Below are 23,758 nucleotides of genomic sequence, written 5' to 3'. Positions count from 1 at the left end.
CCATGCCTATGGCAAGATCAGAAACCCAAAGCCTCCTAGTTTTCTTTTTTTTAAATCTTTATGGAGTATAATTGCTTTACAATGTTGTGTTAGTTTCTGCTGTATAACGAAGTGAATCAGCTATATGTATACATATATCCCCATATCTCCTCCCTCTTGCATCTCCCTCCCACCTTCCCTATCCCACCCCTCTAGGTGGTCACAAAGCACTGAGCTGATCTCCCTGTTTAATGCACCTGCTTCCCACTAGCTAGCTATTTTACATTGGATAGTGTATATATGTCAATGCTACTCTCTCACTTCATCCCAGCTTACCCCTTGCCCTCCCCATGCCCTCAAGTCCATTCTCTCCTTCTGTGTGTTTATTCCTGTCCTGTCCCTAGGTTCGTCAAAACCATTTTTTTTAGATTCCATATATCTGTGTTGGCATACAGTATTTGTCCTTCTCTTTCTGACTTACTTCACTCTGTATGACAGACTCTAGGTCCATCCACCTCACTACAAATAACTCAATTTCATTTCTTTTTATGGCTGAGTAATATTCCATTGTATATATGTGCCACATCTTCTTTATCCATTCATCTGTCGATAGACAGGTTGCAAAGTCTCCTATTTAAGTTATTAAAATTATTCTCGGGGCGGAGGGGAAGGTGGTGGAAGAGTAAGACGCGGAGATCGCCTTCCTCCCCACAGATACACAAGAAATACATCTACACGTGGAGCAACTCCTACAGAACACCTACTGAATGCTGGCAGAAGACCTCAGACCTCCCAAAAGGCAAGAAACTCCCCACGTACCTGGGTAGGGCAAGAGACAAAAGAATAGGGACGGGACCTGCACCAGTGGGAGGGAGCTGTGAAGGAGGAAAGGTTTCCACAAACTAGGAAGGCCCTTCGCAGGCGGAGACAAAGGGAGGCGGAGGGGGGAGCTTTGGTGCCGCAGAGGAGAGGACAGCAACAGGGGTGCAGAGTGCAAAGTGGGGAGATTCCCGCACAGAGGATTGGTGCTGACTGGCACGCACCAGCCCGAGAGGCTTGTCTGCTCACCCGCCGGGGTGGGCGGGGCTGCGAGCTGAGGCTCGGGCTTTGGTCGGAGCGCAGGGAGAGGACTGGGGTTGGCAGCGTGAACACAGCCTGCAGGGGGTTACTGCACCACGGCTAGCCAGGAGGGAGTCCGGGAAAAGGTCTGGAGCTGCTGAAGAGGCAAGAGACTTTTTCTTCCCTCTTTGTTTCCTGGTATGCAGCCCGTTTAACCCTGTCCTGTCTGAGCAAAAAACAGACGCCCTCCAGCGACCTACATGCAGAGGTGGGGCCAAATCCAAAGCTGAGCCCCTGTGAGCTGTGAGAACAAAGAAGAGAAAGGGAAATCTCTCCCAGCAACCTCAGAAGCAGCGGATTAAAGCTCCACAATCAACTTGATGTACCTGCATCTGTGGAATACATGAATAGACAACGAATCATCCCAAATTGAGGTGGACTTCAAGAGCAACATTTATTTTTCCCCTTTTCCTCTTTTTGTGAGTGTGTATGTTTCTGTGTGAGATTTTGTCTGTATAGCTTGGCTTCCACCATTTGTCCTAGGGTTCTGTCTGTCCGTGTTTTTTTGTTTTTTAATTTTTTTCTTAATAATTTTAGTAACTTCATTATACTTTACTTTCTTTCTTCCTTCCCTTCCTGCCTTCCCTCCCTCCCTCCTTTAGACAATGAATCATCCCAAATTGAGGAGGTAGACTTTGAGAGCAAGATTTATGATTTTTTCCCCTTTACCTCTTTTTGTGAGGGTGTATGTGTATGCTTCTGTGTAAGATTTTGTCTGTATAGCTTTGCTTCCATCATTTGTCCTAAGGTTCTATCCGTCCCTTTTTTTCTAAATAATTATTTTCTAGTTTAATAACTTTATTATATTTTACTTTATTTTATTCTACTGTATCTTCTTTCCTTCGTTCCCTCCTTCCCTTTCCTTTTCTTCTTTCTTCCTTCCTTCCTTCCCTCCTTTCTTTCTTCCTACTTCTACTAATTCTTTCTCTCCACTTTTTCTCCCTTTTATTCTGAGCCGTGTGGATGAAAGGCTCTTGGTGCTGCATCCAGGAGTCAGTGCTGTGCCTCTGAGGTGGGAGAGCCAACTTCAGGACACTGGTCCACAAGAGACCTCCCAGCTCCACATAATATCAAACAGTGAAAATCTCCCAGAGATCTCCATCTCAACACCAGCACCCAGCTTCACTCAACGACCAGCAAGCTACAGTGCTGGACAACCTATGCCAAACAACTAGCAAAACAGGAACACAACCCCACCCATTAGCAGAGAGGCTGCCTAAAATCCTAATAAGAAGTCCACAGACACCCCAAAACACACCACCAGATGTGGACCTGCCCACTAGAGAGACAAGATCCACCAGAACACAGGCACTAGTCCGCTCCACCAGGAAGCCTGCATAACCCACTGAACCAACCTTAGCCACTGAGGACAGACATCAAAAACAATGGGAACTACAAACCTGCAGCCTGCAAAAAGGAGACCCCAAACACAGTAAGATAAGCAAACTGAGAAGACAGAAAAACACACGGCAGATGAAGGAGCAAGATAAAACCCCCGCAGACCTAAAAAATGAAGAGGAAATAAGCAGTCTACCTGAAAAAGATTTCAGAATAATGATAGTAAAGATGATCCAAAATCTTGGAAATAGAATAGAGAAAATGCAAGAAACATTTAACAAGGACTAGAAGAACTAAAGATGAAACAAGCAATGATGAACATCACAATAACTGAAATTAAAAATACACTAGAAGGGATCAATAGCAGAATAACTGAGGCAGAAAAACGGATAAGTGACCTGGAAGATAAAATAGTGGAAATAACTACTGCAGAGCAGAATAAAGAAAAAAGAATGGAAAGAACTGAGGACAGTCTCAGAGACCTCTGGGAAACGCACCAACATTCGAATTATAGGGGTTCCAGAAGAAGAAGAGAAAAAGAAAGTGACTGAGAAAATATTTGAAGAGATAATAGTTGAAAACTTCCCTAATATGGGAAAGGAAATAGTTAATCAAGTCCAGGAAGCAGAGAGAGTCCCATACAGGATAAATCTAAGGAGAAACACGCCGAGACACACATTAATCAAGCTGTCAAAAATTAAATACAAAGAAAGCATATTAAAAGCAGCAAGGGAAAAACAACAAATAACACACAAGGGAATCCCCATAAGGTTAACAGCTGATCTTTCAGCAGAAACTCTGCAAGCCAGAAGGGAGTGGCAGGACACACTGAAAGTGACGAAGGAGAAAAACCTGCAACCAAGATTACTCTACCTGGCAAGGATCTCATTCAGATTTGATGGAGAAATTAAAACCTTTACAGACAAGCAAAAGCTGAGAGAGTTCAGCACCACCAACAAATGCTAAAGGAACTTCTCTAGGCAAGAAACACAGAGATGGAAAAGACCTACAATAACGAACCCAAAACAATTTAGAAAATGGGAATAGGAACATACGTATCGATAATTACCTTAAATGTAAATGGACTAAATGCTCCCACCAAAAGACACAGATTGGCTGAATGGATACAAAACAAGACCCATATATATGCTGTGTACAAGAGACCCACTTCAGGCCTAGAGACACATACAGACTGAAAGTAAGGGAATGGAAAAAGATATTCCATGCAAATGGAAACCAAAAGAAAGCTGGAGTAACAATTCTCATATCAGACAAACTAGACTTTAAAATAAAGACTATTAGAAGAGACAAAGAAGAACACTACATAATGATCAAGGGAGCGATCCAAGAAGAAGATATAACAATTGTAAATATTTATGCACCCAACATAGGAGCACCTCAATACATAAGGCAAATACAGCCATAAAAGGGGAAATCGACAGTAACACATTCATAGTAGGGGACTTTAACACCCCACTTTCACCAATGGACAGATCATCCAAAGTGAAAATAAATAAGGAAACACAAGCTTTAAATGATACATTAAACAAGATGGACTTAATTGATATTTGTAGGACACTGCATCCAAAAACAACAGAATACACATTTTCTCAAGTGCTCATGGAATATTCTCCAGGACAGATCATATCTTGGGTCACAAATCAAGCCTTGGTAAATTTAAGAAAATTGAAATCGTATCAAGTATCTTTTCCAACCACAACGCCATGAGACTAGATATCAATTACAGGAAAAGATCTGTAAAAAATACAAACACATGGAGGCTAAACAATACACTACTTAATAACGAAGTGATCACTGAAGAAATCAAAGAGGAAATCAAAAAATACCTAGAAACAAATGACAATGGAGACATGACGACCCAAAACCTATGGGATGCAGCAAAAGCAGTTCTAAGAGGGAAGTTTATAGCAACATCTCGAATAAACAACCTAACCTTGCACCTAAAGCAATTAGAGAAAGAAGAACAAAAAAACCCCACAGTTAGCAGAAGGAAAGAATTCATAAAAATCAGATCAGAAATAAATGAAAAAGAAATGAAGGAGACGATAGCAAAGATCAATAAAACTAAAAGGTGGTTCTTTGATAAACAAAATAGATAAACCATTAGCTAGACTCATCAAGAAAAAAAGGGAGAAGACTCAAATCAATAGAATTAGAAATGAATAGGAGAAGTAACAACTGACACTGCAGAAATACAAAAGATCACGAGAGATTACTACAAGCAACTCTATGCCAATAAAATGGACAACCTGGAAGAAATGGACAAATTCTTAGAAGGCTTCACAGTCAAACATTTAGAGAAGAGCTAACACCTATCCTTCTCAAGCTCTTCCAAAGTATAGCAGAGGGAGGAACACTCCCAAATTCCTTCTACAAGGCCACCATCACCTTGATACCAAAACCAGACAAGGATGTCACAAAGAAAGAAAACTACAGGCCAATATCACTGATGAACATGGATGCAAAAATCCTCAACAAAATACTAACAAACAGAATCCAACAGCACATTGAAAGGATCATACACCATGATCAAGTGGGGTTTATTCCAGGAATGCAAGGATTCTTCAGTATACGCAAATCTATCAATGTGATAAACCATATTAACAAACTGAAGGAGAAAAACCATATGATCATCTCAATAGATGCAGAGTTATGATAAAAACCCTCCAGAAAGTAGGCATACAGGGAACTTTCCTCAACATAATAAAGGACATATATGAGAAGCCCACAGCCAACATCATCCTCAATGCTGAACAACTGAAAGCATTTCCACTAAGATCAGGAACAAGACAAGGTTGCCCACTCTCACCACTCTTATTCAACAGTTTTGGAAGTTTTAGCCACAGCAATCAGAGAAGAAAAGGAAATAAAAGGAATTCAAATCGGAAAAGAAGAAGTAAAGCTGTCACTGTTTGCAGATGACATGATACTATACGTAGAGAATCCTAAAGATGCTACCAGAAAACTACTAGAGATAATCAATGAATTTGGTGAAGTTGCAGGATACAAAATTAATGCATAGAAATCTCTGGCATTCCTATACACTAATGATGAAAAATCTGAAAGTGAATGCAAGAAAACCCTCCCATTTACCACTGCAACAAAAAGAATAAAATATCTAGGAATAAACCTACCTAAGGAGACAAAAGACCTGTTTGCAGAAAATTATAAGACACTGATGAAAGAAATTAAAGATGATACAAACAGATGGAGAGATATACCATGTTCTTGGATTGAAAGAATCAACGTTGTGAAAATGACTCTACTACGCAAAGCAATCTACAGATTCAATGCAATCCCTATCAAACTACCACTGGCATTTTTCACAGAACCAGAAGAAAAAATTTCACAATTTGTATGGAAACACAAAAGACCCCGAATAGCCAAAGCAATCTTGAGAACGAAAAACAGAGCTTGAGGAATCAGGCTCCCCGACTTCAGACTATACTACAAAGCTACAGTAATGAAGACAGTATGGTACTGGCACAAAAACAGAAAGATAGATCAATGGAACAGGATAGAAAGCCCTGAGATTAAACCCACGCGCATATGGTCACCTTATCTTTGATAAAGGAGGCAGGAATGTACAGTGGAGAAAGGACAGCCTCTTCAATAAGTGGTGCTGGGAAAACTGGACAGGTACATGTAAAAGTATGAGATTAGATCACTCCCTAACACCATACACAAAAATAAGCTCAAAATGGATTAAAGACCTAAATGTAAGGCCAGAAACTACCAAACTCATAGAGGAAAACATAGGCAGAACACTCTATGACATAAATCACAGCAAGATCCTTTTTGACCCACCTCCTAGAGAAATGGAAATAAAAACAAAAATAAACAAATGGGACCTAATGAAAGTTCAAAGCTTTTGCACAGCAAAGGAAACCATAAACAAGACCAAAAGACAGCCCTCAGAATGGGAGAAAATATTTGCAAATGAAACAACTGACAAAGGATTAATTTCCAAAATTTACAAGCAGCTCATGTAGCTCAATAACAAAAAAACAAACAACCCAATCCAAAAATGGGCAGAAGACCTAAATAGTCATTTCTCAAAAAAAGATATACAGACTGCCAGCAAACACATGCAAGAATGCTCAACATCATTAATCATTAGAGAAATGCAAATCAAAACTACAATGAGATATCATCTCACACCAGTCAGAATGGCCATCATCAAAAAATCTAGAAACAATAAATGCTGGAGAGGGTGTGGAGAAAAGGGAACACTCTTGCACTGCTGGTGGGAATGTGAATTGGTTCAGCCACTATGGAGAACAGTATGGAGGTTCCTTAAAAAACTACAAATAGAACTACCATATGACCCAGCAATCCCACTACTGGGCATATACCCTGAGAAAGCCAAAATTCAAAAAGGGTCATGTACCAAAATGTTCACTGCAGCTCTGTTTACAATAGCCCGGAGATGGAAACAACCTAAGTGCCCATCATCGGATGAATGGATAAAGAAGATGTGGCACATATATACAATGGAATATTACTCAGCCGTCAAAAGAAACGAAATTGAGCTATTTGTAATGAGGTGGATAGACTCAGAGTCTGTCATACAGAGTGAAGTCAGTCAGAAAGAGAAAGACAAATAGTGTATGCTAACACATATATATGGAATTTAAGAAAAAAAAATGTCATGAAGAGCCTAGGGGTAAGACAGGAATAAAGACACAGTCCTACTGGAGTACGGACTTGAGGATATGGGGAGGGGGAAGGGTGAGCTGTGACAAAGCGAGAGAGAGGCATGGACATATATATACTAACAAACGTAAGGTAGATAGCTAGTGGGAAGAAGCCGCATAACACAGGGATATCAGCTCGGTGCTTTGTGACCGCCTGGAGGGGTGGGATAGGGAGGGTGGGAGGGAGGGAGACGCAAGAGGGAAGCGATGTGGGAACATATGTATATGTATAACTGATTCACTTTGTTATAGAGCAGAAACTAACATACCATTGTAAAGCAATTATACCCCAATAAAGATGTTTAAAAAAAATTATTCTCCATTGAAGAAAGGGTTAAAAACCCAACAGCTTTAGGGCATTTGGGATAAGTAGTAATATTTATAGAAAAAATACAAACATGCCAAGTCAACGTACTATACGAACTATTTCAAGTAAAAAGCTGTAACTGTGACTTTGGTGAATCATATAGGGAATTATATATTAATTTCTTACTATTAACTCAAGGGAAAAAAAAAAAGCTAACTTAATTATCTTTTAGTCCCAGAAAGTGTAGTAAATAATTCTGTAATTCAAAATTTTTACTAATTAGTCTTAGACTGCTCAGGAGTTTTCCAAATTAGTAAAGTTTTACACTAAAAATAAGTTTATTCTTCTTAAAGTGAATTTAAGGAGAAACCTGTGGTGAAGTATATTAATAAGATTGTGCTCTTAAGGTAGTTAGGAGCAGAAGACAATTTTCTTCCACTATTGGAAAAGCTTAACCATGAAAGGGAAGAAGGCTATTTCCCTCTTACTTTTGGAGGCTCAGAAAATTCTTGTTCCCCTGGGTCAATGGTACACAGTCGTAAGACCTGTACAAAGATTTTGAATTTCAGGGGAGGAAAATGATAGCTTTCGAGTTAGGTGTGTGTAGTTTCATGCCTTATTTGCATGAAGTCCACTCACCAGCTTTCCCCTTTGCTGCGCAGACCTGGTCTCTCGCAAGGTATACACGTCTCCACAGACAGAGATCTCGCGCCAGACCCCAGGCTGGGACTCCTCAGTGAAGCCCCCTCTCGGATGCATCACCAGGACACCATTGGTCGTGAGCCCATCCATGTGGCCATCGGGGTTTTTCCACTTTGCTGCCTTTTCCTGGAGAGCATACCACAGAAAAGATTATGTTCAACACAAAAAGATTCTAGAATCTCTTTAAACTATTGGGTAAGGGCAGAGGGGACGAAAGTGAGGAATTTTCATTTTCTACTTAAAGCTAATAATCAGAAGGATAAAAAATGCAGTTAGTCCGACAAAATGAAAGAAGTGCAAAAATAGACGAATGATTTATCGCTGGAGACATATTTACCTTGGGCACTTAAACAAAACCTGATGCCTGAACCTCTCCCTCACAGATTCTTGTTCAAACCACCCCCCGCCCCCGGGTGATTCCAGGAATACAGTATGTATTCTTCGATTCTATTTGTGCAGTGCTTTCATCCTGTTATCTAAAAATGCTTTGTATGAACTCATTATCAGGGAAGTAGTAGAAGGAAGAGAAAAAGATTTTTTATTAAACAAACAAAATTTCAAACTATATTAAGCCAACAAGTTGTGGCCACTCCGTTCTGTTTTCATACGCATCAGTGTTGTATCATCAAGGGTGGAAGGCACAAGCGGCTGGATGTCACGGCAGGACAGATGCTCGTGGACGCCTGGCCACAGTGATTTCTTTTTCTTTCCTGGGGACAGAGCCAGATATTGCTCACATGACTTGGGTAAATCTGATGAGGGTAAATAAGCCGGTTATGACTGCTTTAGGGGTGGGCATGTGACCGAGTTCTGGCCAGTGAGGCCTGAGTGAGTCCTTCTGGGAAGCTTCCTGGAAGGGTTTCTTGGTTCTTTAAAAGAGACGAGGAAGAAACAGTGCCTTTGCTGCCCTTCTTCAGCGGGAAGCTGTCATGCTGTGGGGGCTGGTGGAAGTGCAGGAGCCATCCCACCGCCGCCGGGACCTCGCCTGAGGAAGCTGGTGTGCCCAGAGGCAGAGGGCAAGACGGAATGAACCTGGCTCCCCGGATGCCACAGAACACTGCACCAACCAAGCCTGCAGCTGGAAGGCCTTCCTGGGCGCTTCTTGCAACGTGATACATTTTTATTACCATTTAGGCCATTTTAAAGTGAGGTTTTTCTCCCCCCCACCCTGCAAAAATACCCTGATTCAAAAAGGGGACTATATTAAAACCGGATATTCACTAAAACTGTGGGGTTTTATTTACATGGACATTCTATGAAGGGAGATATTCTTAGTCTGTTTTGTTCTTTGTGATATCACATCTGTAACACCCAATATGGAACAAAGCAAACACTACGTAACAATTTTTTGACTGAATAAAGGAATAACATTTTCTTTTGCACCCCGATTATCTAGATCTGACCATTTTCCTTCTGAAATAAATACATTATGTATGTTAATACACATACTTTACAAAAGTAATTACTGTACATATTATAGTTAATATAGCAAATGTAACAAATAACAAGTAACGACAATTATTTTCAGATTTTTAATGATAGCTTTTTAAACTGGCTGTATGAAAACTAAAATCTCACCAGAAGCACTGTGCAAGGCAAATTCTTTGGCCACAATTAAATGTCATATATGATGATAATGGGTGTTTTTCTAGAAACAACGTACTGATTAATAGTACTTACGCCAAGAAATATGTTTTTGGAAGAGTCGAATCCGGCTGCGAATATTCGTGCTGTGTACGGTTCGTTCCTGTCACAGACTACCCTGCAGGCAAACCTGGATATGGTGCTCTGTGTAATTTGCGCTTCGTCGTTGTTCTGACTGCCAGAAATTGTGTCTGTAACGACGAAGTCAATAGGGCTTTCTGTTGATCTGCCCACCTAAATAAATCAAATTATACTCAGGATCTACTTGAAAAATAGGATGTCACCACATTCATCACATGAAATGAGTGTTCAGGATCCTTTAACATTCATTATCTCTACTATGAAGGTCGGAATTTAATGAAAAAATCTTCAGCCTGCTCCTTTTCTTGTTTAAGGGAGATGTTATGGTAACCAACCATAAGATTTTAAATGTTAAGAATAACCCAATTTTCTATTCTAGAGGAAAACAGATCTCACTCCAAACAGGTTTCTGATCAGGTAGAAACATTACTTATTACTTTCATAGAAAATCATTCTTTTTTTTTTTTTTCTTGTATTTCCAGGTGGGAAAACCCCCAAGATTTTAAAGGAAGCCAGCCAACAAAAGCCCTATGTCCCCCACTCTTGCCCAGCTCCAGGGACTGGTTTTCCACACTAAGTGAATCCACCAGTGACTCATGGCACAGAGGGAGAACAAGCCCTACCTCAGACATGAGACCCCAATGCCTATTTCTGTCACTCAGCGTAAATGAGAGTGATGTAAAGGGCTATACAGGTCAGCTCAAAGTTTGAGATGCAGTCATATGAAAGATTTAAAAAGCTGACCCTAACATTTCAATTTTGGATTTAAAATAAAACTGTCCTGGGAAAGTCTAAAAAGTGGCCAATAATATTTTATTGGCTTACTTTCCTTGGTAAGTTTAAATGCTGCCAGAAAGAATATATTTCATTAGCATGATCTTAGAGTTCTAACAAAGCTTTTCATATTCACTAAATCCAAATAAGACAGGTACTGCTGTGTCCTGTGAACTGGGAAGTATTTGTTTACAGGTAAGGAAATCCTCACGACAAAACGTTAAACCGTCTATGTAATGATGTTCTATGAATCTCTAAGTAGGAAACAGTGATAAATGTTATATATGCCAAAGATACGTCTTAAACTAAAATAATTTATATGTAAACAAATCATTTCTTATTAAATATGATATTAATGTTCTCTCCTAACAAGTGACTTTGATTCTGAAATTGTCAATGGAAGGAACAGACAGAACCCCCAGTGTGTACGTATAAGGCCTCCAAAGTCAATTTCCCAGGTATCTTTATCCTGATCTCAAAATTCTATCTAAAACATAAGCAGTGTAGTACTCTTTTTTGTCCAAATGAATAAAGGTGAAATAAATATAACAAAATGTATATATCTTGCATCATTTAGGTCTGTTTGCTTTGGAACAATATTAAATTTATTTTGTAAATCTCACATACACATTTTCATGCACAGACTACCCCTGCTAAACCAACAGACATCTATTTCTTTTGTTTTTTACAACCCTTAATTTCTTGTCCTATTGAAATGTGCCTGGAATAAACTAAACCATGGGGCTCACTGAAACTTATCACCTTGAATAGATGCCTATTGCCTGAACATACAGGTTTAGAAAACATGTAACTTGTTAAAAACTGCAACGTAAAACTTGAATTAGAGACATTATAAAATCATATCATACGGTTCATCTTTCTAAAGTTGCAGAACCTTCCCTCTGCTAGATTCATTCAAAAGCTGGATGTGTAACTCAGAAGCTCTACTGATTCAGACTGCTGAATGTTTTTAAACCTTTTCTTAAAGCTACTCTCTTTTTCAAGTATATAATACGGTATTATTAACTGCAATCGCCATGCTGTATATTAACATCCCAGAACGTACTCATCTTACAGCCAGAAGTTTGTACTGTTTGACCAATATCTCCCCAATTCCATGCGCCCCCCTACCCCCTCCAGCCCCTGGTAACTACTCTCTGTTTTTATGATTTTGACTTTTTTTTTAGATTCTACATGTGAGTGATATTACACGTCTGTCTTTTTCTGTTTATTTCACTTTAGGTATTTTGTGTTTTTTTTTTTTTTCAATTAGAAAAGTAAGATACTCTGCAAAATATTTCACAAATATAGGAAAGTATACAGGAGACTACTCCGAACTCAGGGACAAATCTGTCCTGAACCTCGATTCCGATGAAGCCTTAGGAGTAAAATGTGAGAAGTTCTAAAATTGCCTGGTCACCACACAAACCCCAGAGCTCTCACAAAGACACAGGCTATGATCTAATTTCTGTCACCTCCGTGGAAGAGGGCGAAGACTTTTCAAACTCTGTTCAAAGCTCAAAGCTAAAACCATGCTCCAGCAGAATGTCACACAACCACTCCTTGTCTATAGAGATTACTCTCTTCAAGAAAGGCCATTCTGATTTCATCCCAATGTATTAATGTCTGGATGCATCAACTGAAATTGCCTGTAAAACGTGACATTTTATTCCAACTGGAACATACTGCTAAGATCAATTATTTCAAGACATGATACTTACCTGACTGGTCATTTAATATTTATCAAGTCATTTCCACTTAAATCTAACCGGTAGAGTGTTAGCATATTTCTATACTTTAGGACACAAACCTCATGTTGCTTTTGCCAAGAAAAAAAAAATCTAAGCCACTTTCCTAATGAAAACTCACCCAATGTGGAAGACTTGGAGCCTGTCCTTTCTTTTGACTATTGGATCAACTCTGTTATTTTAAGGGTAGTCACGTGGACCAGCCATGATGTATCTGAATTTCATCTGATATTCACATAGTAGCCATGGGGAGAATTTTCTCCCTGCTGCTGACTGATATGCACATATACAGCATCATTTGGCACTTTCAGTTGCGTACATATGAGAAAAGTTTGGGTTCACCTGGCTGTCAATCCAAGTCAGCACAGGTAAAATGCTGCGAAAGCACCCAAAAGGTCCTCCTTCACCTTTCCTGGACCAATCCTACCCTCGTCCCTGCATCTGTAACCTTATTTTCTCACTTCCCTCCTATGACAAGGATGAGTTATTGCTGCTCCTATCCATGACCAATCTCTCCACGGGTGCTTGGCATCCCACTCTTCTCCCCTTTCCAAGGATTTTACTCCTGAAATGATCAATTTCTCTCTATTACTGGATCACACTGTCAGCTATCAAACATTTTTTTTGTTAGTTTTTAAAATTTCAACTTGTCACTTAATAGCTTTTAAAAATATAACAAAAATGAGTATTAGAAAAGTGATCATCCGCATGGATGTTTCAGGAATGCCAAACTGCTATTACAAGTTTCCAAACGCATTCCTTCTCGATTTCCTTACTTGTCTCATCCTGCACCGTTAACAGACATTTCACTGCTTGGCTGAGCAGTCTGAATAGCACCGTTCTAGACTCGTCTCTCATCTTTGAAAATGTTTTCCTTTGCTTGAGAGCACCTCTCGAACTATAGCCCCATTTCTCGGATTCATTTAATGGCAATACTTCCGGAAAAACCTGCCACCAGTTACTACCCTCTGCTTCCTTACTCATCCCCGTGACCCATTCTGAAGCCACTCCAACCCTCAGCACGGCTCTACTGAAACCCCGCATGCTGAGGTTTCCAGGGCTTACATGTCCTGGTATATCCGTACCTGGTACTAAGTTAATGAAACCTTTCCAGGCTAGTTGGCCAACAGCCCCTTTCCCTTCCCCTTCTGTTCTCTCCCCCAGGTAACCTCACCAAATCCCATTTTAGCCCCAAAGCCCTGATCTCTCCCTGAGCTTCAGATCTGCACACCCAATCTCCACGTGGATGTCTAATAAGCATCTCACATGTAACACGTTTCAAATGTTACACTGGATCCTCTTCAACCCCTAGGTTCCCTATGTCAGTGACTGGCACCCAATTTGCTCAAGCTAAAAAATCAATACCCAAGAATCACCCTGGATTTTTTCTCCACACCCACATTTAACCTCATGTAAATTCTATGAACTCTTCCTCCAAAATGCATCTTCAGTCCTTGCGCATTTCCCCACCTTAGTTCTAGCTGCCCTCAGCTCTTACTTGGATTGCACTGCCTTAGACTCCAAACTGGTCTCCCTGTTTTCACACTTGCCTCCTACATTTTTCTCTAGACAGTAGTTGGAGATATCGTAACAAAATATAAATTGGATTTTCTCTCTCCCTTGCTTAAATTCCTCCAACAAACTCCTAGAATAAAACCCAAAGTCTTTACTTGGCCTAAAGGCCCCTTACTCTCCCGGCCTCTGCCTACCTCTCCGAGTTCATCTCACGTCACTTCCCTCTTCCTTCGCTCTGCTCCCGCCTTGGGGCCTTGGCACTGCTGCAGTGCTGGCTTATCTGTGGTCTCTTTGCCTCGTCTAGAATATATGCTCCATGAGAGGGGAGCTGTCTACCTCCAGTGACTAGATGAGCATCTGACACAGTAGGTGCTCAAGAAATGAAACTGATGAATGGAGGATTATGACAGTGAGCTTGAACCGTGTGAGCCTGTGAGACACACAAACACACACAAGTACAATGTTTTAGGAAAAAATTATTAAAATATTCTTTAACATTTTTCTCAACTAAATAGATGCTAATGAAATGTTACCATCTAGAACTACTATAAACTAACTAAAAAACAAACAAACAAAAAAAAACCCAAAAAAACCAAAACATAAGGCATTGCAGCACTTAGGTCTGAAGCATATGAAACTGAGAAACCAGAGGCGGAAATGACCACTAACTCTGGTTTCAGGACCTGCTCAGTTTCCTTAACCCCCCCAAGATCAGAATCGTCTTTGCCTTTGATTCCTTTTCTAAACTATATTCTTCTTTATATTTTACTTTCTCAATACCTATGCTCTTTTCTCTTTCCTTTATTTACCCCTATTCTAGAAAATAATTACTAAGATCTTATTCTGGCTATATTAACTCAGATTTTGTTAGTCTTAATCCATCTCATAAATTTAGATCTAGGTTTGACTTTCTCAGGCACTAGTACTTCCGAGTTCTGAGCCTATTATCTGATTCCACTGTGGGAAATGCAGCACAAGGCCCTGTTTTTGGTTCATTCTGATGTTCTGCTTTTAAATGCTCAATTAACCTACAAATCGTTTTAATGGGTAATGGCTAAAATGAACAGCCCTCAACACCAAGGTCCATACTTGAGAAATACGAATGCTGCAGTGCTGTTGCTCAGTGATTTTTGTCAGTGGTAGGTTTTACACATGTAAACTTGTTAAAAGGAGGAAAAAATTAAAATAAGCTTGATTTTTCAGGGCCTTCTAAGAGTTGCTTAATTCTACTCTGCTTAGAGTGATCTGACATTAATCCTCCAATATGTCCAGTTAGTCTGCAAAAGGAATCAGGTTATTTTAGCAAAAATAACAAATGGGTTATGTTTTCTTCATACGTCTATAAATCCCTGTTGAATTATCGTGCCTTATTTAAAGTTACTGAGTAGGTACTATGTAGAGAATGGAGAACTCAGGAGACCTAAACCTTTAGTTCTGCCACTAATGCCATCTTTGCCCTTAGGTTAAGTTACCTTTTCTTTCAAAGACACAGATTTCTCAGTTATAAAATTAAGAGGTCAGTATAGTAAAAACTGGTATTTCTCAGTGTGGTCCATGAACCTCTGAGGGTCCTTGAGGCCTTTTGAAGGGGCCAGGTCCATGAAGCCATGGTTTCATAATGTGAACCATAATATTATGGTTTCATAATAAATATGAAGATGCTGACATTTGCTCTGATGATGATAAAACAATGATGTGCTTTAGCGGGAATCAAAGCAGTGGCACCAAACTATACTGATGGTCACCGTGTTCCTCACTGCCATGCATTTGCAGTTAAAAAAAAAATGCTGATTTCATAGGGGGTAAGGGTGGGGGAGGGATATGTAGGCTTTGATGAAGCAGTAAAAAATTATTAATTTTATTAAATCTTGAGTCTTTTAATATTCTGTGTGATGAAATGGGAGGTATGCATAAAGCATTTAGAAGTTCAAATCAGTATGGAGCTTCCTCAAAAAAAATAATTAAAAATAAAACTACCATGTCACCCAGCAAACCTACTTCAGGGTATTTATCCAAAAGAACTGAAATCAAGATCTCGAAGCAGTATCTGCTGCCCATGTTCACTGCAGCATTATTCACAATAGCCAAGATATGGAAGCAACCGAGGTGTCTATTAACGGGTGAGTGGAGAAAGAGAAAGTGGCATATACATACAATGGAATACTCTTCAGCCTTAAAAAGAAGGAAATCCTGTCACATGCGATAATATGGATGAATTTAGAGGACATTATGCTAGGTGAAATAAGCCAATCACAGAAGGCTGAATCCAACTACATGAGGTATCTAAAATAGTCAAACTCACAGAAACAGAGTGTAGAATGGTGGTTGCCAGGGGCTGCGGGGACAGGGAAATGGGAGATGTTGTTCAATAGGCATAAAGTTTCAGTTACACAAGATACTCGGGTAAGTTCTAGAGATGTGTTGTACAACAGTTAAAATAGTAAAATACTGTATCATGCACTTAAAAATTTGTCAAGAGGATAGATCTCATGTTAAGTGTTCTTACCGCAATAAGTGGGGAAAAAAAAGAACTAACAGGAAGCTGAAAAAATCCAGCTAAATCTTTAATTCATTCTGCATTAGGTGAGAAGGAAGAGAGCGAACAAGTTGAGTAGAATGTGACTGCACAATAGTGAAGAACACACCATTTCTGTCACAACATGTCACTGAAGAATAGCAATGAAACAAACGTGCAACCACAGTAACTTGCTGATTTTAAGTGGTAAAAAAATGTCCTACCAACAACTGTAAAATTTTCTGGATTTATGTTTTTAGTACTGAGAATCTTCTACCTATGTAACACATTAGTAAAAAATCTTATATATTCAAGATGTATAACTTTGGAAAGTATTAAAGAAAGAAATTATTACAGAGTTCCATAAAAATATCAACAAGGAAGCATATGCAGATTTTTATCTAGGGAGAGCTTTTTCTTTGGGAGAATGAGAAGGAAAAAAACATTTAGAATATTATAAAATGGAATGGCACGAAGAGTAAAACCACTGTTAATAATGTGTCTAAATACCACACATGTTACTTCTGATGTACTGGCACTTAAGTAACTATGCCTGTATCTCTGACTGCGACTCACCTTACCCATCTATGTATCCATCTATGTATCTATATAGGATTGTTCAGGTTTTTTAAATAGCTAACACATTCACCAGGTTCAAAGATAAAAAAGCATGGAATACCTCCCTGGATACCACCCTGCCCAGTTCTCTTCCCCACAAAAACCACTGCTCTATTAGAAACGTCTTGTTTATCCTTTTGGAGACTTTTCAAGCATATAAGCATATCTAAATCATTTAACTGTACTAATTTGCTATCTAATAATTAATATGCTATTTAATATGTTTAATAACATTAATTTATTAACATTAAGTAACCTTAGTTGAATATAATACTATCAAAGCCTCAATATATTTAATCATTAATTTTAATTCATTAAATATGTTTGGAGCTCTTTTTGTGACTGTATGAGGCTGTGTGAGCTTTTCCTAGTTCTGCTGTACAGCCTTGGAGGCCTCCACTGCATGGCTGTACCTGAGTTTACTTAACTGGTCCTCTACTAAAGGACACTTAGGTTGTTTGCAATCTTATACCATTAAACCACGTTGCAAGCAATAAGTTGGTAAAAATGTCATTTTGGATGTATGCAGGGGTATCTCGGGGGTAAATCTCTAGAAAGAGGAGAGCTTTAGAAAGAAAAGCTGAGTCAGAGTGCAAGCACTGTGTATTTTTCATAGGTATTTCCAAGTCACTGCCCCATAGAGGTCAGACTAGTTTATAGGATGTAGGAGAGCATCTGCTTCCCCACACCTCTGACAAAACCTTTTGGATTTTTGCCAATCTGGTAAGTGAAAAATGGTACCTCTGTGTGATCTGAATTCACATTTCTGTTTTTATAAGCGAGGCTGAGCAGGTTTTCTTATTTTTCAGAACTATTTATCCCCCCCCCACCCCCACCTTTTTCTGCCCCCACCACATGGCTGGCGGGATCTTATTTCCCCGACCAGGGATTGAACCTGGGCCCCAACAGTGAAAGCGCCAAGTCCTAACCACTGGATCGCCAGGGAGTTCCCTATTTCCCCTTTTTGATGTATCTACGATACTTTTTTGACATTTGTTTCAACATCATTTATTTAATAATTTAACTCTCCATATAGAAATGCAAAGCCTCCTGGTTGAATTTGCGTTTGCTTTTTCCCTTTGTTAGCCTTAATTTTAATTTCCTGTTGTTTTAAAGGACCAAATCTTGAACAGACTCACAGATATAGAAGACAAACTTGTTACCAAAGGGGAAAGCAGGGGGAGGGATAAAACAGGAGTTTGGAATTAACATATATACGCTACTATATATAAAACAGATAACCAACAAAGACCTACTGTATAGCACAGGGAACTATACTCAATACCTTGTAATAACTTACAATGGAAAAGAATTTGAAAAAAGAATATATTTCTGTGTGTATATACATGTATAACTGAATCACTCTGCTGTATACCTGAACCTAACACAACATTGTAAATCAACTATACTTCAATTAAAAAAAAAAAGTACCAAATCTTGGATATATTATTAATTCCCTTTTTAAATTAACTGATTCTTTTTTCCTTTATTATTTCCTTCCTTCTGCTTTCTTTTGATCTGTTTCTGGACTTTCAATTATATACCACTAAAACCATTCTTGAACCTGTCCTTTCTTTTTTTAAAATTTTTATTGGAATACAGTTTATTTCTATAGGACATTCCATCTGACAGCAGCAGATTACACTTTCTTCTCAAGTGCACACGGACATTCTCCAGGATAGATCACATCTTGGGTCACAAATCAAGCCTCAGTAAATTTAAGAAAATTGAAATCATATCAGGCATCTTTTCTAATCACAACACTATGGGATTAGAAATCAATTACAGGAAAAAAACTGTAAAAAACACTAACACATGGAGGCTAAACAACATGTTACTAAACAGCCAATGGATAAATGAAGAAATCAAAGAGGAAATAAAAAAAAATACCTAAAGACAAATGACAACGAAAACACAACAATCTAAAACCTATGGGATGCAGCAAAAGCAGTCCTAAGAGGGAAGTTTACAGCAATACTATCTTACCTCAGGAAACAAGAAAAATCTCACATAAACAACCTGACCTTACACCTAAAGCAACTAGAGAACAAACAAAACCTAAAGTCAGTAGAAGGAAAGAAATCATAAAGATCAGAGCAGAAATAAATGAAATAGAAACAAAACAATAGCAAAGATCAATGAAACTAAAAGGTGGTTCTTTGAGAAGATAAACAAAATTGATAAGCCTTTAGCCAGACTCATCAAGAAAAAAAGGGAGAGGGCTCAAATCAGTAAAATTAGAAATGAAGAAGAAGTTACAACGGACACCACAGAAATTCAGAGGATCGTAAAAGACTACTACAAGCAACTCTATGCCAATAAAATGGACAACCTGGAAGAAATGGACAAATTCTTAGAAAGGTACAACCTTCGAAGACTGATCCAGGAAGAAACAGAAAATATGAACAGACTAATCACAAGTACTGAAATTGAAACTGATTAAAAAACTCCCAACAAACAAAAGTCCAGGACCAGATGGCTTCACAGGGGAAATCTATCAAACGTTTAGAGAAGAGTTAACACCTATCCTTCTCAAACTGTCCTCTACTTTCTTACTGTCATTTTTTAAAAGGAACTTTTTCTGGTCAATGTTTAGTTCCTTGAGTTTCTTCCTTCCTTCCAAATAATAAAAGCACTTAAAGGTTTTTACATTTTCTTCCGAGTACAACATCAGTCACATCTCATGAGTTATGCTATTAAATGTTTCCACAGTTATTTTTTAAAAGGCCTATAATTGTAGTTTTGATGTCCTCTTTGGTTCAAGTGTTATTTAGGAAGTATTTTGAACATGTTAACTTTTAAAAGTAGCTGGCTCTAAAAATGTTTGTTCTTGTTTTTAGAGTCTCTTTTTTATTGCACTGAGATCTGAGAATGTAGTCTTTATAATTTCTTTCTGCATTTTTAGAATTAAGTGTTTTCTTAGCCTTTTGAAAACCAAATAGGAACAATTTAAATATTATCCTCACCTTTTTCCCCTTGGACATCACCAAACACTACTGTGCTAGAAGTTCTGACTACATATCAAAATAGAGAATCGAAGGAAAAATGTGCTAAAAATTTCCATGGAAAAAAGAAAGATGTTACCTGAAACATATCCGTATCTTTATCATGTGTGTACTCGACCACCACAGTCTGATTCCTTGACAGAGTGTACGATATGCTGTGTTGACCTTTGCAGCTGATAGCCTAATAATGAAATAAAAAATATAAAAATTTGTTAGAATTTCATTTCAACAACTTACCACAATTCTGTTTGTAGTTAAGAGACATCACTCTACCAGCAAAACCCCAACACAAGCCAGCATTTTCCTAATGGTCAGAGCCTGTCCCTGCTGTGCCCTGAATTACAGAGGAGCCAGCAGTCATAATACTGGGTTTAAAAAACATTCATCCTTAATATGAACAATATTTTACTTAAGCCAAATCAAAGTTACTAGTTTCCAAGACCTGATTTAATCATAGTCCTAGAAAAACATATACTTTCTCCATGTTACCTTAACTCAGTGACAGAATTTTCAGACTAACATGATTTAAAATTTCTTAATTTATTTCACATTGAAACGGGTAAGTCAGGAACATTTTGTAATAGTATTTTTCCTACATGATGGAGATTATGAGAGTAAACGAATCATTGAAAAAAAGTAAAATTCTATAAAAACTTCCATATAATAATGCACTATTTTAGCCAATGATAATCATACTTATACTCTGTTCTACATCTTATTGAAAACTTGCATAAGCACTTGCTTAACCCAGATATTTATTGAGTTAATAAATAAGGTAGCTAAGTTAGTTTTATCGCCTCTATTTTTAGACTAGACTAAAGCTAATAGTCTTTTTCAAAGAATCCAGAAACCAATAATACGATGATGTTCTTATTTCCTCCATAGTGATATATTTCAACCCATTTTACGTTGTGGTCACATACTTTAAAATTTCCAAATTAACAAAGAAGTTTATTTAAATTATACTCCAAATTATTTCAATTACCCTGTCCGTTCAACTTTAACCTATCTTCATGTCCATTCTTTTACATTAAGTATAATAAATAAAACTTTAATAAGCCTATCTATTACACATTTATTGAGCAATCACACTGTATGAAGACCAAGAAAGACTAAGACAGCATTTGGAAGCAGCTGGACATACATATAGCACCTAATGAAAATGTGCTCTGAACATTTATATTTGACTAATATAATTGCTTAGAGTAATAAATAGTACAACATTCCAAATCAACTTTGAAGTTAGCCTGGTTAATCTCATGTTCTTCAATCATCTGCCCTCAGGAACTTCATGGTTGAAATGAGGCTTTATTGTACATGCTTCATTAAGATAATGCAGGTATTAGAAATGATCATTATTTATACACTTAATATGATTAGGAAGCTAAAAAAAACACTTCTTAGACTACTCAACTCCAGTAACAAGTACAATCTGAAATTTTCATTGGTCTGAGTCACATAAATTCAGTGGTACTGATATAAGTGACATTTCTTGAAAGTCAAATTAATAAAGAATTATTTCCAGTTTAAGGTAAGTGGATGCTTGTTTATCTTCATAGTTAAGTAAAAAAACCCACTTAAAAATAATTTTATTAAACTCAAACTTACAAGACTGATAACTAGGGGGGTGATTATTTGTACAATAACTTATTTTACAGTTCCTTAAAAAGTATCTGTTGCACTTAAGAGTTTTCCATTTACAAGTGCACCAACTCAAACACAACTTTCTTGGCACACACGCTACACAAAATAAGAATGTCTGTAGTTTGCCAATTATCTGCAAAAGAAGGAGTGGTACCCTCTTAAGTACTGTGTTTCTCAAACTTCCACCAAGGTTGCCTTAACTGGAAGAGAGTTATGTGAGCCCCTAGACATGTCTGGGAGAGCAACCTAGAAGTGAAGCTTCTCACGCTTGAAACATCTTACCTTGAAATTAGTCTAAATTTTGTATTCTACTCCTTAACATGCCTGTAGTTTTAACATTTAAACATTTTCAATATTTAAACAAGTTTGCTGGGAAATCAATGCCCCAGGAAGATCTGCTGTGCTCACCCCACGACCTAGTGCAGCTTCCATGCCACTCTGGGAAGCCCCAGAAATATGCATTTTACAGGCCCTAAGTTGCCCAATTCTTCTAGAGTGTTTTATTCTAAAACTACTCTTGTGGCCCAGACTATCATAAGCATGAATAAGACTATTTATAGGGAGAGCGAGCCCAGTGCCATACCTGGGAACCACCCAGAGCCAAGGGAGCACAAAGACCTTGGCCAGCCCCTGCCCGGCCGCCCTCAACAGGGAAGAAAGCGTGGGGACCCCAAGGCCTTGAACGCCGGATCCAGGTGACCTTGAATGTTGAGCCCATTTAAAGACAAATTACAATTTCAAACTTCCGCCAGTTTTTGAAACGTGGTTTAAACGTGGATCGGCAGGGTTAGGAAAGGTGAACCCTTTGAAGGATAAGAAAACACATTTTCTGAGACTTTTTGAATAGGAACATCTTAACTATGCGCTACATTTTAGAAACCTCTGGATTTGGGGAAGATGGAGAAGTGGGAACAGAGATCCTACAGGGAGAAACAAGTCCCAGAAGGTGGAGGGGGCTCTGAGCAGCAGGTGATGAACTCCCCTGTGGCAGGACGGCTGAGGAACTTCAGAATCGGTGTGACCCACCAAAGTCACTTCCAGTCCGGCGGTGGTCTCCCTCTGTGAGTGCTAAGCTGGGAGGGGAGGCCCTCCTGCAAAGAGGCCAACAGTCTGCACCCACAGTGGGGAGAAGCATGGAGATGAGCTGGCCCCAGAAGACTGGGATTTAAGCCAGGACTGGGGTTTGGAGCAAAAGGGGGCCACCTCCAGGCTCCTCAGAAATAAATGGAGAGGCGCCCACTTCCCTTTGATGCCATGAATTAGGGCTCACATGATCTTGTTTGTGCATTAAAGTCTACAGTGGGGCCAGATTTGGGGGATTTGGAGGAAGGTAAGAGGAGAGTTTAAGCTTGACCTCAATTTTTGCTTTCCATCTGGCAAGTATATGAGGCATTAAGCTTCTTTGGGGTTATAAGTATCATTTTTTCAGCAATAATTTTAATATTTAAAATATGGCTCTTGGAAATACAGCTTCTAGTAAATTACAGATTCACTGACTTGAGTCGATCATTTCAGGTTATTTTGGAAATAAACATCTCCCCAAGGCACCAAGTTGCTTTGAAATCTATTTCTGAAATATCAGAAAGGAGAGTAGGTAAGGCCTTCTCTTGGCACTCACTGGAGTTCAGTACCAACACAACTACTGTAACAGTGAGATTTCACTACACTAGTTCAAATATGGAGACCGAGCGCTTTAAAATGATAAGGAGAGCTAGCCCAACCAACTTGCCTAGCAGACAATACTGATTGGCCATATTTGCTTTCCTACTGTGATAAGCCAGGGTTGCTGACTCCCTCTTATGTCGCTACCATGCTCAAAGGCAGGTCAGGTCTTCGGTGGTCTCCACCCCCGGCAGTGAGGGCGTGGCAGGCTTTCAAGGAAAGTCAGATGAGTGAATGGACTGCAACGGATTCAAGATGAGACTTGGAGCTTCTTTCCTCGGGTCTTCTCAACCTCTCCCTTACCTTTCACCAGCAACGGTACCAACACTGACACCCTCAGCTCAAATTTATTACATGTGAATTTTATGGGGTTAAAAATATCATGATTG

General features: G+C 38.8%; 1 protein-coding gene across 1 annotated transcript in view; it reads right to left on the bottom strand.

The window, feature by feature from the left end:
- PELI2 (pellino E3 ubiquitin protein ligase family member 2) overlaps window positions 1-23,758 on the bottom strand; it is a 222,831-nt gene that overhangs the window by 13,814 nt on the left and 185,259 nt on the right. The window contains exons 3-5 of the mRNA XM_022570491.2: window positions 20,143-20,244; window positions 9,844-10,041; window positions 8,101-8,289 (exon numbers count right to left, since the gene is read on the bottom strand). Coding sequence (XP_022426199.1) covers window positions 8,101-8,289; window positions 9,844-10,041; window positions 20,143-20,244 — 489 coding nt within the window. The remainder of the gene's footprint in view (window positions 1-8,100; window positions 8,290-9,843; window positions 10,042-20,142; window positions 20,245-23,758) is intronic.

This window comes from Delphinapterus leucas, chromosome 2, assembly GCF_059928025.1.
Source record: "Delphinapterus leucas isolate spDelLeu-1000000601 "Yukka" chromosome 2, BTC_Dleu_Yukka2, whole genome shotgun sequence".
Lineage (NCBI taxonomy): Eukaryota > Metazoa > Chordata > Mammalia > Artiodactyla > Monodontidae > Delphinapterus > Delphinapterus leucas.
This window is presented reverse-complemented; position numbering and strand designations above follow the sequence as displayed.